This window comes from Hippoglossus hippoglossus, chromosome 7 (assembly GCF_009819705.1).
Source record: "Hippoglossus hippoglossus isolate fHipHip1 chromosome 7, fHipHip1.pri, whole genome shotgun sequence".
NCBI lineage: Eukaryota > Metazoa > Chordata > Actinopteri > Pleuronectiformes > Pleuronectidae > Hippoglossus > Hippoglossus hippoglossus.
The window spans coordinates 1746401-1760126 of NC_047157.1; the positions used below are offsets into that span (position 1 = coordinate 1746401).

The 13726-nt window shown below is 43.8% G+C and overlaps 1 protein-coding gene across 1 annotated transcript; it reads left to right on the forward strand.

The window, feature by feature from the left end:
* The first annotated feature begins 232 nt into the window (after positions 1 to 232).
* Positions 233 to 11547, forward strand: LOC117765125 (targeting protein for Xklp2-like). The gene is made up of 15 exons (XM_034591417.1): positions 233 to 307; positions 717 to 839; positions 1147 to 1278; positions 1458 to 1581; positions 1955 to 2032; positions 2724 to 2833; positions 2991 to 3139; positions 3348 to 3658; positions 6504 to 6723; positions 6868 to 6963; positions 9886 to 10059; positions 10144 to 10290; positions 10371 to 10482; positions 10606 to 10772; positions 11103 to 11547. Exons 2-15 carry the CDS (start codon positions 731 to 733, stop codon positions 11211 to 11213), a joined length of 2040 nt encoding a protein of 679 aa, XP_034447308.1. The 5' UTR covers positions 233 to 307; positions 717 to 730; the 3' UTR covers positions 11214 to 11547.
* Positions 11548 to 13726: the final 2179 nt, after the last annotated feature.

Below are 13726 nucleotides of genomic sequence, written 5' to 3' on the forward strand. Positions count from 1 at the left end.
GTGTTTGTTTTCTTATATTTGTCCAAATATCCCCCTTTCATATACCTGTCATCTAGTCGACACTATGGGCTCTTTGTTATTGTTTGTGTGTATTTGAATAAAAAGGGAAAAAACATGTCCTCATTTCCGTATACAAGCCGCGGTGATCACGTGGCCAGGTCACAGGAAGTTGGCTTTTATGAACCAATGAGCGACGAGTTGATGAACAGGCCGTCAGGTATTGGTCAGTTTATATTTAAAAGCTAACGTTACATTCCTCCGCGCAGCTTCCAAGTCCGAGAACGCTCGGAGAAAGAAAACAGTGTCGGTAAGTTCCAACGCTTCTTTCATATTGAGTGAAACGTCACAAACTGAGGATTCAAGCTGAACTCTGATCAAATGACTGAATCGATACTGAACGTGTGAGAGTCTTTGGTTCATTTAACGACCTAACGCTTCTGAAGCAGCTCATGTTTAAGCTTAGCTAGCGTTAGCCATTCGCTTCCTCCATAACAGGAACCCAATGGAGACTACAGCTCACCCGGAGAAACTGTCTCCGGAGACATTCACTGACTGAACGTTCCGATCATTTATTCTTAAAGATAAACCAGGTTCTCTGTTATCTGTCCCGCTTCGGTCCTGTTCTTAACTCAGCTCAGACGGTTGTCATGTGTAAACTGCTGGTTAAACACATGTTGATGCGTTAAACTGACTTTGATGTCTCGTGTTTTCTAAAGCTTCGTGTTGAATAATGGCGGAAAGCGACTGTGGCTCCGCTGACCGATACGAGTTCGATGCTCCGTCCCACGTCGTCGACTTGAAGGAGCTGGAGAATAACGACGGTGATGATCAGTGGTTCGGTGAGTCTCAGTGGGACTGCACTTTAACATTGACCTCCTCAGACGGTAGGAAACACTTGTTGGACCTTTGTTGACCAGCCGAACGCTGTTTTCCTCTGTGTCCAGTCCTGATGAGCAACCCTGGTTCTACATGTTAAAATACAAACACTCTAAAGTTAATCTTAGTGCAGACAGTTTCTCTCTCTTGTTCCCACGCACCCAGGCTCTGAAACTGATGGTGCAAACAGTCTGTATGAAAGAATAACCAGTATGTAGGTTAAAACACCTGTTTGAGTTCACATCTACTTCCTCTGTGTCTCACCTGCAGAACAACAGGTCGGGGGAGCAGAGGGTCGCCTTACTACACCTTTAAGACCTGACTGGCCCTTTATGAGAAGCAATTCACCCAACCTGCCCAAAGTCATCGTGATTCCTCAAGTCAACACGGATGTAGACAGCGGTTAGTTAACTTTGCATTATAGCCAAGTACAAAGGATGCACTCCTTATTTTCTGTTAAGCTACTTTAAGGTGGTTTTAAAAGATTGCTTGGTCCTAGTGTGCGTTCCTCTGGTCTTCTGTAATTCAGTGTCCTCATGACTTGGTCAATGTGAATCCATGTGGACTGATCAATGTTCCAGGTCCTGGCACATCCACATCTCCACCTCCAAACCTTGTCACATCCTGGGGAGCTGAAACTGCGACTCGGGCTAATGGCCGACCAAAGAGGAGGACGGCGACTCAACCCCCTGCCCAGCCAAGCAGGTGCAGTTCTTGTGATGCTACACATGCACTACAGTGTGATCGAAGTGTGCTGCCACAAGCTGCACAGTAACTGCTGATGAAGTCTGCAGCTTTATTCTTGCACGCTCTTGAGGCATCAGATAATACATTTGTATTAACATCAAATGGCAACACTGAATTAAACATGTGACAAAGTGCACAAGCACAGAGGCCAAAGGTTTCATGTTCTGCTTGTTTGTGCTTTGTTTAAAGTTGTATTGACACTCAGTCCCATACAGAGGAAGTAGTAAATGCACAATCAGGTGTTTGGGGAACTTGAGATTAAGTTGTTAGCATCTCTGTCCTTTTAATGTAATTCAAATTTTAATCTTTTATTTTTTTCCTCTCATTTTAGGATTTCAAAACGTAAAGTGACAACAACCGGTTCAGCTCCAACACAGTCGGCTGCAACACCATCAAAGAAATCCAAACCGTAAGTGTCATGATTGTCCTTTCATCCCAAGACGTTTATAGATTCAGTACTTATAGTTCTTACATGTTTACAAATGATTGTGATGCCTTGTCGGCTCCCCCACTTTGTATCCCCTTTTTGGTTGTGTTTCATTCAAGTTTTCTACTGCGGCTGTTTGTTTTAGGAGTCCTGTTGCCAGAGTAAGAAGACTTATACTCAGAATATCTGTGCGATTATAAAGCATCCTGAAGGGACTGATGGGTCTGCTTGTGCTAGAAAATAATATGTTGGTCTGACTTTTCGCTTTATCACATTAGTAAAGTAAGTGTTAACTGTTGTGAACGGCCACATTCAAAGGCTGAGTGAAAAGCCAGCTGGGATCGGAGGGAGGTGAAAAATGCTGAGATATGAGGATTTAATTTATGACTTTCAGTGACTTCAGAGCCCTTTGAACATGGTGATTTGGTCTCATATGCTGTGTGCATGTTGAACTAAGAAATATTATAGTTTCTGGTGAGACCAGTCATCGGCTGGCTGCCTTTAACTACATGCAGAATCTGTCTGGATGGTTTTGTCTACTCCAAAACAGAAATCTGTAGAAAAGTATAATGAGATCAACTCCTCTCAATCTTAATTATCTTCATAGTATTGACTGTATAGAAGTGGAGATTCGACTTTAAATGAGACAGATGTTTGCTGATGTGTTAAACAGGCTGTGCAGCTCTGAAGAACAGGAGCTGGAGCGCATCAGGAACCTCCAGAAGGAAGTGGCTCTGCACCGCAGACAGAACGAGGCCAGCTACAAAGCTGCTCTGGCTGGCAGTGAGTGGATATTAGTGACTGACTTTGTGTGGCTGCAGTTAATTCAGTTCAATGTGCTGAACAACAAGCTGTTAGTTGGTACCATTTGAATATGACTGTTAAATGGATCAAGGTTCACTTTGCTTCTTGAAGGAAATCTGTGTCACTGTTATTTCAGATCCACCCCCGAAGAAGGTGGTCCTGTCCATGACTGTGCCTAAAGAATTCAATTTCACCACAGACAACCGCATTAAGGCGACTACTTCATCCAGTACAGCAGATAAAGAAGTGGACTTCATCAGTCAGCTTCGCAAACATTCCTCCCCAGTAAGTTCTTCATATGATCCACCTGATCCAAATTCTGAATATACTCAGATTTTGTTGCCTTAATTGTGTTCAGCTCATCCTGTCTCTATAGAAGTAGAGTTCAGTTCTTTATTGAGCAGTAATATGATGGTCTGAAAGCAAACAAATGAGACATAATAAAAACACTTTACTTAAAAAAAAAAATGTTATACATTTATTTTTTTTAAAGGTAAAGGCCATGAAAGGTGCCACTATACCCAAACCCTTCAACCTGTCGAGGGGCAACAAGAGAAAGGTGGAGGGGTCAGGAGCCTATGTGCCCATGGCTCAGCAGATTGAGCAGTACCAAAAACGAACCCCTGACCGCTACCATCTGCGTAGTCGCCAGAGTCAAGAGAGAGGGCCACATCCAGTGAAGGGCGACCAGCTGAAGCTCACCCAACCTCATACCCCACACCTGATGACCCGCCAGAGGAGCCGGCCCACCACTATGAAGAGCAGTGCTGAGCTGGAGGCTGAAGAGGTGGACCAACTTCACAAGTAAGAGCCTGTTCTTCAGCACACCATCACGTCTTTGTCACTTTCTTAAACTGGTGGTTAGACCTGCTTTCTGGAGCCTTCAACCAAATGTGCACTAAATGCGAGAAGTCACACTAGAGCTGCTTTCAGACATGAATTCAACTCCAGAGATTCTCCACACTTAGTCCTGAAGATGGCCATGTTTGAACGCAAATGTCAGACTTTCTCCACCTGGCCCCCGGATATTAAAGGGGACATAGCATGCAAAGTCCACTTTGTTAGTGCTTCTACAGGTTAATGTGGGTATCTGGCATGTCTACCAACCCAAAAACTCGGGGGAAAAAACACTCGCGCGTTTTGTTATAGTTCCTCTAAGTCAGAAACGTCATGCTTGAGTGACTCGATTGAGCTTCCTGGGTTTTGTGTCGTAACAAGGCACTGGAAGTCTCCCTACATGTCCTTGGCCCACCCCCACCTCATCCCCCCCCCCGTCCCCCCACACTCGTTACGCCGGGTTTACACCGGAGGCAGCGAGGCAGCACAGCGTCGTTCCCAAGCACGCAGCCGCCTGGCTGTTCACACGGGACGCGCATTTCTCCGCGCTGGTCAGCCCCATAGACTGTATATATAAGGTCAGCCCGCGATTCTGCTTTCTCCGCTTGTTGTTGTACCCGTTGAATGTCGGGGTTCGGGGGTAAATGATGGTCTTCATAGCCCCCCCCACCCCTCTCTTTCTCTCTGTGTCTGTCTGCTTGTGTGCTTGTAGTGGATGGGCAGAGGGGGACATTTAATTATGTGATTGGGAAAATTAAAACTCCAGGACAACAGAAGGGGAATACAAAGTATGGGATGCATATTTGATAATTTATATCATATAAAATATGTAACTTATATCGTTTAAAATCATGAGGGGGGAGGGGGGAGCTGGCTCATTAGCATTTAAAGGAACAGGCACTCAAAACAGTTCACTCTGTGGAGGGCTGTTTTATACAGGGTAAAAAGGGTGCTGTTTGAAATGATCCTTGTGGTATTTTGACCAAAGAATGTTACAGACATTTCATTAAGACCCCAAGGAACCATATCAACTTGTGGTAAAATGGGCATGCTATGTCCCCTTTAAGTCTCCTTATTGTGTCAGCGACCCAAGAGGTCACATCAAATTCAGGTGAATTTGATGTGAGAACCCCTGCTTGATGTTGATTCTAACAACAAAAAGAAAACAAATATGCCTCAGTGAAAAAGGGGTGTCATAAACATAGAAGACACCAATGAAAAGGTCTAGAGAGTTTGTGGTGATGAGAGATCACACCGGTGTCTGTGTGTTATCAAGAAATTCATATGATCTCCGCAGCAGAATGAACATGACTTCCTGTCTGCTGCACCCGGCCGCACCACCTCTCGCCTGAATAATGTGAAGGATTTGTTGCTGTTGTGAACCTCCCGCTGTGTTGTGCATGTGTGAAAAGCAAACTGCAGGTAAAGTCCGGACCCATCTCTCCCGACTATATCCACAGGTTATGTCTGAAAATGGCTTAGGAAACGTGGCAACCTGTGAAAGCTTTTTAAAAACGTGGGAACTGTATGAAAAGATGAATTAATTTAGATGGATCAAAGCGCCATGGCTCAGTAATTTATTAGTCCCTCCGCTTCCTCCTCCAGAGGGTCATGGTCAGTATATATTATGAGCAAACAGTGTTATAACTGTAAATGTTGCCTGCTGTAAATGAATCGTTATAATCTTATTTGCTGTCATAGCTCTGAGACACAGATGCCTGGACTGACATAACATAACCTTATGACAGTGGACTGATCAATGGCTCTGCTTTTGTTGCATCAAGGACTCAGTGATGATATCTCGGCATCGACCCAAATACTTTGTGCAGGTGTTGATGACATTAGAAAATTTGCCCATTTCAATCTTTTGCAATTCAACAATGGTATTATTTTTATGTTGGGGATAGAATACTGTTAAGATGAATATGGAATTAGAAAAGAGTTTTATAACCATATGAGAACCATTTCTGTTAAGGGAGATATGACCTGTCAAACTTAAGAGTCCCCACTAAAAGTCAAGGGTTGTTAGCCCATATCTTCCTTTTAATTAGGAAAAGCATGAAGTTCCATTTTTCTCATGTGACTAAATCAACATGAAAAATGTCATTAATATCTGTGACGGTGCAAAAGAAAAGTGACAGAATGACTCATTAACATAAAATACATTTTGAGCTGCTGACATAAATCCTACAACTTGTTCCAGAAAGAGAAAAGTCCATCAGAGCAGCAGTGAGGACAAAATGTGAAAACTAGTACATGAAGTGCTTAACACCAAAACTGGTGTCTCTGGCTCTACTGGGGGTGCTTGCACTGGATGAGCAGGCTTAACACGCTCGCACCCTGAGACTCATCAACTCAGTACATGGCTCAAAATCAATGTCGTGCTGCCTTAAATGTGTGGTTGGACTCAAGGTGCAACTCTACTGGCAACTGCGCGCATTTACTACTCTTGTCACTTAAAGCACTGTCAGACTTTTCACTTGACACTGCTGCTCAGATGCTAACTATGCACGCTGAACCCCAACTTGTATCAAAACACAGGCGCTGTTTCGTCGATGCGTGATGAAGACATCAAGGTAAGGTAGATAAATACAAAGCTCTTTCTTTTCACCACATGAGTGTGGCTGCAATCTAATAACTATCAAAGTTCAAGCTACAAATACTGAGCTGACACCCTGTCTTAAAGTGTCTGACGGGCTCAGGCTTTATTTAATGTCTAACACTGATGGTGTTTCAAGTTTATTATCAATTGGAAAGTGCATCATTGAGTTTCATGGGCCATTAATTAATCAATCTTATGTTCTAATCCCAGGTTTAAATTCAAGGCTCTGGAGCTAAACAGGAAACTACTGGAAGGTGCAGAGCATTTGAAGAAGCCAGCCGTGAAGGAACCCACAGTACCTGAAGGCTTTGAGCTGCAGATTGAAAAAAGGCTCCAGGAGAGACAGATTTCCAAGAAGTCTGAGGAAGAAGAGAGGCCACATACCTTTAAATCCCAGCCTCTGCCCAAAAGGATCCTGGAAGGAGTCGTGGTGAGTTTGAAACTTGCTGCTGACACTTCTATGTCAGATACAGGCTTCACATTAAACTTGCTGGGTTCTTGTTCTGACAACATGAAGCTTTAAAGGTTCTTCCCATAAATAAATGTAGTAAAGTCGATTTCCTTCTCTCAACAGGGAGTGCCAGAAAGGAAAGTTCTGCATCCAACTGTTCCAGAGTCTCCAGCTTTTGCTCTGAAGAAGAGGGTTCGTGTGGATCGCAAGGTCGAGGAAGTAAGGACACATTTGTTTGTCTTGTATGGAAAGCAACTTTAACATTTATTCGCTTTACTGGATATTCACCAAGAATATTTCACATATCCACAATAACCAGGACAAATATTGTGCATGTGTGTTGGGCAGGACATTTTTCAGCATGCATGTGTCCACTATTCCAGGGCTTTCTACAAAGATGCAGTTGGGAGAAGTAGTCAGTTGGGTGGGTCTGAGGGGAGATAATTCTAGTTCAGATGTTCATAAAATGTAGTTTATCTCAAGTAACCAGACAGAGTTTCTGCAGGTCATGAAAAAGTCTCAAATTAAAATGAAGGACAATATTAAATAACATTTTATTGATAGTACCAGATCATCATATACATTATCTCAAGGCACTTTACATAGTAAGGTCGATACCTGAAAAAGTATACAGAAACCCAACAGTTCCCACAATGAGCAGCATCTTGGCAACAGGAAAGAAAAAACTTGTTAACTGGAAGAAATCTCTAGAACCAGACTCAATGTGGGCGGTCATCTGCCTCGACAGGTTGGGGTGAGCAGAGAAAAGGGAGAGGTGTAAGAGGGAGGGGTACAGAGAAGAGGAGCAGTTGTGCAATCATCAGACTGGTTGTTATAATGGAAATGGTAAGTGAGATATTTATATAATAATAATAACTAGGGCTACGTTGTAGCACTAACGGGCCTGAGCACAGGCATTTTCAAGCCTGTTGCGGTTAGTGGAGAGAGCGATCATTGACCAAGCGCACGTCTCCACGTTGCATGCATTTTGGGCACTGCGGCAAGGATAAACGCTTCACTTCCTGCGTCCGTCACGCGATGTCGATCCTTTCCTGCTAATTGCTCATTACGGTCCACGCTATCAAATAGCACATCACACTGTGAAAATGTTATGTAAATCGAATATTTGTCAAACAAAGCTTACTTCCTGTTTCCAGTAGGTGGCGCAATCACTATTATTACGTACAGACTAATATATCTGTTCAAGTAGGGGCTCTGATGTAGCGTGAACAATTTTGTGTCAATTGGACAATGTTACAACAACTTAATTTTCACACTGATCAGTAGGTGGCGCTATGACCCTGAACTAATATTAATATATCGATGTGTTCAGGTCAGGATTGTGATCATAGGTCAGTAGTTCGGAGCCGGTTGGATACTGCAGGGTGGATTTACAAAGTACTTACTGTTTCATGGCGAATCAGTAGGTGGCGCTGTGACACTGAGGAAATATTGACACATAGAGCTGTTCAGGCTTGGACTCTAATCATGTGACAGAAGTTTGGTAGTGATAGGACTATGCACACTGGAGTTATGACAACATCGTGTCCTTTGGCGAAGGATGATCCTTCGCCAAAGGACCTCAATGTTTACACAGTTTGAGGAAATGTCACAATTCTGACCATGATCCAATGACTTCTCTCAGCTCATTTGAGCTGTATATTGTAAAGCAGCCAGGAGCAGTTCATCAAAGTATAAAACATGTCACTTCCTGTAGCCAGCAGGTGGCGCTGTGTTTTTAAGCCATGATTTCTAAGTAGATGTCATCAGGCCGGGATTCCTGTCTTACATGTCTAGTTTGGACTCGATTGGACCAAATATGTCCGAGATACAGAACCTCATGTTTTGATGGCGTGTCATCAAAATGCTACGCCACGCCACGGTCACAGCGTGTGATGAAATCAAATATACCGAGGTTGTTCATATCTCCATCTTGTTGAGATGACATTCCCAGAAGTTGAAGTTGATCTGATGAAAGCCCTGGGACAAGTACTGCAAAGTAAAAATGTGGAAAATGGCCACTCAAGCCAAAATGGCGGGCTTCCTGTTGCATTTTTCACAATGCACCTCTAGACTTTTTTGTGCGTCTGGTCATGATACACAGGTGTCCCGATTTTCGTGGAGATCAGTGAAAGCTAACTGAGGGGCTTTTCCTTAGATGGTGCTGTTGAGCCATTTTGCCACGCCCATTTCAAGTTACTCCAGAATACAATTACTTTTTGGGGTTTTGAATTCCCTGCAAACTTTGGTAACAATTTGAGCATGTCTAGGCCCTGAAAAAGCCCCAAAAGGGAAATACAAATCCTTCGAAATACAATAGGGCCTTCCACCGGAGGTGCTCGGGCCCTAATAATAATTGTTGTCGTCTGAATCCTGCAGCTCTGGAATCAGGGACACGTGCAGAAAAAGAGAGGGATAAATACATATTGACATTAAGTAAAATAAATGGAGTGACAGAGAGAGAACTGCTCAGTGCATGATGGTCCAATATTTCTCTGTAGGTATTCAATTTGAAGATGAAGTGTTTCAACACCTGTTGGGAAAGAATCATAGCAAATCATCTTTATTAAGTGTCACTTTAGTGTGACTTGATGTGACGCGTCAGATAATGATGTCATATATTGTAATATTGCATTCACTCTTGCAATCAATACGATTAGCGATGCAATCTACACCTGATTTGGATTAACCAATCATTCATCATGACCTCTTGGGTCGCTGACACAATAAGGAGCACTTATAACCCTAAAGCATCAAACTGTAATCTTCAGGTCTGCAGATAATATGCTGCATAGAGTAGTTCCCAGCACTTGGCAAGTACATTGTAGATGTTTGAATCTGTTTAGGTTCAGAAATGTGAAAGTAGATATTTAATAAACGGTCTCTCCAACTGGAGAATTCTCTAGCTGCTTTTTTTCTTTTACTGACTTGACTTTAAAAGTGGTTGAACAAAACGCCATCACCTTCTGCTCAGTCATTTAAAACATATTTTCAGTGTTTTTTGTTCTTAATAGATGCAAATTAAAATCCAACTGATCAGAGTAATTGATATTAATCAATGCTTGCAGCATCAACTGTGACAAACTCCTCCCCCTGCTCAGACCCCTGTAAATGACCTAAACCTGCTTTTGTGTCTTGTAGGTAAAACAGCCGTCACCAATCAAGCCCCCCCCAGTGCCTCACTTTGGCCTCCCCTTCCAGCCGCGGCTCCCAGAGCACCACCATGTGGAGGTCTGTCCTTTCTCCTTTGACGAGAGGGAGCGAGAGAGGAGGGCAATGAAAGAAAAGAGGCTGGAGGAGAAGAGGAATGAAGAGGTGAGTCTCACTTCCTCAGCCGCTGTGTCTTTATGCTGGATGTCTTAGAGCCAGTTTTCAATCACTGTCCTCTGAACGTTTCAGGTCCCTCAGTTCAAGGCCCAGCCGCTGCCAGACTTTGAGTCTGTGCTTCTCCCTGAAAAGAAGAAGCTGGAGGCCACAAAGCCGGAGCCCTTCAGACTTCTCCTGGATGAACGTTGTTCTGTGAAGAACAGTCGCTGGGAGCAGATGGTATGATGGATCTGCCTCTGAACGCACACAAGCACCTTTTGTTCTTCACAACATTCACACACGATCTCTCTGCCTTGTAGGTGAAAGAAGAGCAGAAGCAACAGGAGGAAGCAGCAACATTCAAAGCCAGACCCAACACCGTCACTCATAAAGAACCTTTCCTGCCCAAAAAGCCAGAGCGAGCTGCAGCAGGTAGGACTGACATTTCATTTTCTCCTCTTCACCAGGAGCCTGATGAAGCTACATGTAGAGTTGACGATATCTGTCGTCTTGACGATATCTGTCACTGCTCTTAAGTCACTCACTCTTCCACAGCTGTGGAGAACTTTGAGCTGTCGACGGAGCGACGTGCCCGGGAGCGCCAGGAGTACGAGCGACTGGTCAGCGAGAAGGAGGCTCTTAGTGAGCTCATGGAGGAGGAGCAGAGACAAGAGGAGGAGCAGCAACAAAAAGAGGAGATCACCAGGCTGCGGCAAGAACAGGTCACTTTCAAACACAACACCGTTCATTGTGAGAGGAGATGAGGGGAAATACTATGAGACAACAGTGTAGCTGTATATTTAACCTGTAATGAAAATTATGATATATTATCTACATAATGTTAAAAGAGCAGTTGAGAATCCATTGTTATCTTACCAATGTGCGACTAATTTGTTAATAGATTCAACATGTTTTTAAAATCAGTTGCATGGACGAGCCTCAGCATTAAAACCAATTAGCAGTTTGAATGTTGTGTTTTTACAAAATGACTTGTATGGGCTGTATCAGATGGTCTGTGTGTGTGACACTCTTCCTCTGCATCTCCTCTGCAGGTTCACAAGGCTCAGCCCGTCAAACACTACAAACCTGTTCTGGTTAAGAAGAGTGACGTTCCTCTCACGGTCCCTCACACTCCAAAGTTCTCTGATCGTTTCCGCCTGTGATCAAAACTTATTTCTGTTGGAAATGTTTGAAAAACCGTTGAAGCAGTTTTTTTTTGTTATCTCCTTCCTGTTGAGCTTTAGATTTTAACGACATGCTGTATATAATCTTCTTGCTACATAACTCTTAATAAAAGTCAACAAAATTAGTCACATTTAATGAACATGTGTATTACCTGCATAATACCAGTCAACTTCAGCTTTAAACCAGTGGCGGTTCCTCTCCAATTTCTTGGAGGCAAATTTGTTTTGATGACAGATGAGTTTTTTTTAATGTTTTTTAATCAATCCAATTTTATTTGTATAGCCCATATTCACAAATATATAGTAAGGAAAAATGCCACAAAAAACAACTATTAACGGAGGGGGAAAAAAACGTAGAACCTCAGACAGTCACATGTGAGGGATCCCTCTCCCAGGACGGACAGAAGTACAATAGTTTCCACATGCTCTACAACAGGGGTATTCAACTAAAATTTAAAGAGGTCCAGTTAGAGAAAATTTCTTGAAGCAAAGGTCCGGAAGATCATAATGTCTAACTTGTGTGTGTGTGTGTGTGTGTGTGTGTGTGTGTGTGTGTGTGTGTGTGTGTGTGTGTGTGTGTGTGTGTGTGTGTGTGTGTGTGTGTGTGTGTGTGTGTGTGTGTGTGTGTGTGTGTGTGTGTGTGTGTGTGTGTGGCCTAGTAGTTGTATCAACATCTGCATGTACTAAATACCTGACTGTCAAATCAAATGAATTCAGTACGATTCAAAAACTTTGACAAAGAACTGAACATATATGTATGATTGCAGATATGTATAATGTTCTCTCATTAACTAAATAAAAGTAGGGCTGCATTTCAAAATAAGAGAAAATAAATAAAATGTGAAAATTGTGCATGTTCAAATAAAGGGCTTAACTTGAGTAAAATAAAGGGAGCAAAAGCTTGAATTTCCCTTTTTCTGTTTCACATCTTGACTCAAAAGTCTCAACCAATTTTATCTCACTCCTCTGTTTCTCTCCCTTTCTCCGTCTGTTTCTCTCCCTTTCTCCGTCTCACTCCTGTTTCTCAACTTTCTCCGGCTCACTCCTGTTTCTCTCCCTTTCTCCGTCTCACTCCTGTTTCTCAACTTTCTCCGTCTCACTCCTGTTTCTCAACTTTCTCCGGCTCACTCCTCTGTTTCTCTCTCTCTCTTCCTCCGTCTCACTCCTGTTTCTCAACTTTCTCCGGCTCACTCCTCTGTTTCTCTCCCTTCTCCGTCTCACTCCTCTGTTTCTCTCCCTTTCTCCGGCTCACTCCTCTGTTTCTCTCCCTTTCTCCGTCTCACTCCTCTGTTTCTCTCCCTTTCTCCGTCTCACTCCTCTGTTTCTCTCCCTTTCTCCGTCTGTTTCTCTCCCTTTCTCCGTCTCACTCCTGTTTCTCAACTTTCTCCGGCTCACTCCTGTTTCTCTCCCTTTCTCCGTCTCACTCCTGTTTCTCAACTTTCTCCGTCTCACTCCTGTTTCTCAACTTTCTCCGGCTCACTCCTGTTTCTCTCCCTTTCTCCGTCTCACTCCTGTTTCTCAACTTTCTCCATCTCACTCCTCTGTTTCTCTCCCTTTCTCCGTCTCACTCCTCTGTTTCTCTCCCTTTCTCCGGCTCACTCCTCTGTTTCTCTCCCTTTCTCCGGCTCACTCCTCTGTTTCTCTCCCTTTCGCCGTCTGTTTCTCTCCCTTCTCCGTCTCACTCCTGTTTCTCTCCCTTCCTCCGGCTCACTCCTCTGTCTCTCTCCCTTTCTCCGTCTCACTCCTGTTTCTCTCCCTTTCTCCGTCTCACTCCTCTGTTTCTCTCCCTTTCTCCGTCTCACTCCTGTTTCTCTCCCTTTCTCCGTCTCACTCCTGTTTCTCTCCCTTTCTCCGTCTCACTCCTCTGTTTCTCTCCCTTTCACCGTCTCACTCCTCTGTTTCTCTCCCTTTCACCGTCTCACTCCTCTGTTTCTCTCCCTTTCACCGTCTCACTCCTGTTTCTCTCCCTTTCTCCGTCTCACTCCTGTTTCTCTCCCTTTCTCCGTCTCACTCCTGTTTCTCTCCCTTTCTCCGTCTCACTCCTGTTTCTCTCCCTTTCTCCGGCTCACTCCTCTGTTTCTCTCCCCTTTCACCGTCTCACTCCTGTTTCTCTCCCTTTCTACATCTCACTCCTGTTTCTCTCCCTTTCTACATCTCACTCCTGTTTCTCTCCCTTTCTACATCTCACTCCTGTTTCTCTCCCTTTCTCCGGCTCACTCCTCTGTTTCTCTACCTTTCTCCGGCTCACTCCTCTGTTTCTCTCCCTTTCTCCGGCTCACTCCTCTGTTTCTCTCCCTTTCTCGGCTCACTCCTCTGTTTCTCTCCCTTTGTTTTCTCTCCCTGTATCTATCTTTCTTTTTCTTTCTACCGTCTTTTCATGTGTAACTTGCCTCTAACTCTCTCATCTGTCTGCACTGTAGAGTCGCAATGTTTACCGCCTGGAATGCACAGACTTGATTGGCTGAGTAGTATCAAGTGGGATGGCTTAACTC

What these genes read in the sequence shown, in the direction of transcription:
- LOC117765125 (XM_034591417.1), top strand. Translation starts at nt 731, where the DNA reads ATGGCGGAAAGCGACTGTGGCTCCGCTGACCGATACGAGTTCGATGCT. An exon ending in CCCCCTGCCCAGCCAAGCAG is followed by an intron (nt 1,582 to 1,954) that starts GTGCAGTTCTTG and finishes CTCTCATTTTAG; the next exon opens with GATTTCAAAACGTAAAGTGA. An exon ending in TGGATCGCAAGGTCGAGGAA is followed by an intron (nt 6,964 to 9,885) that starts GTAAGGACACAT and finishes TGTGTCTTGTAG; the next exon opens with GTAAAACAGCCGTCACCAAT.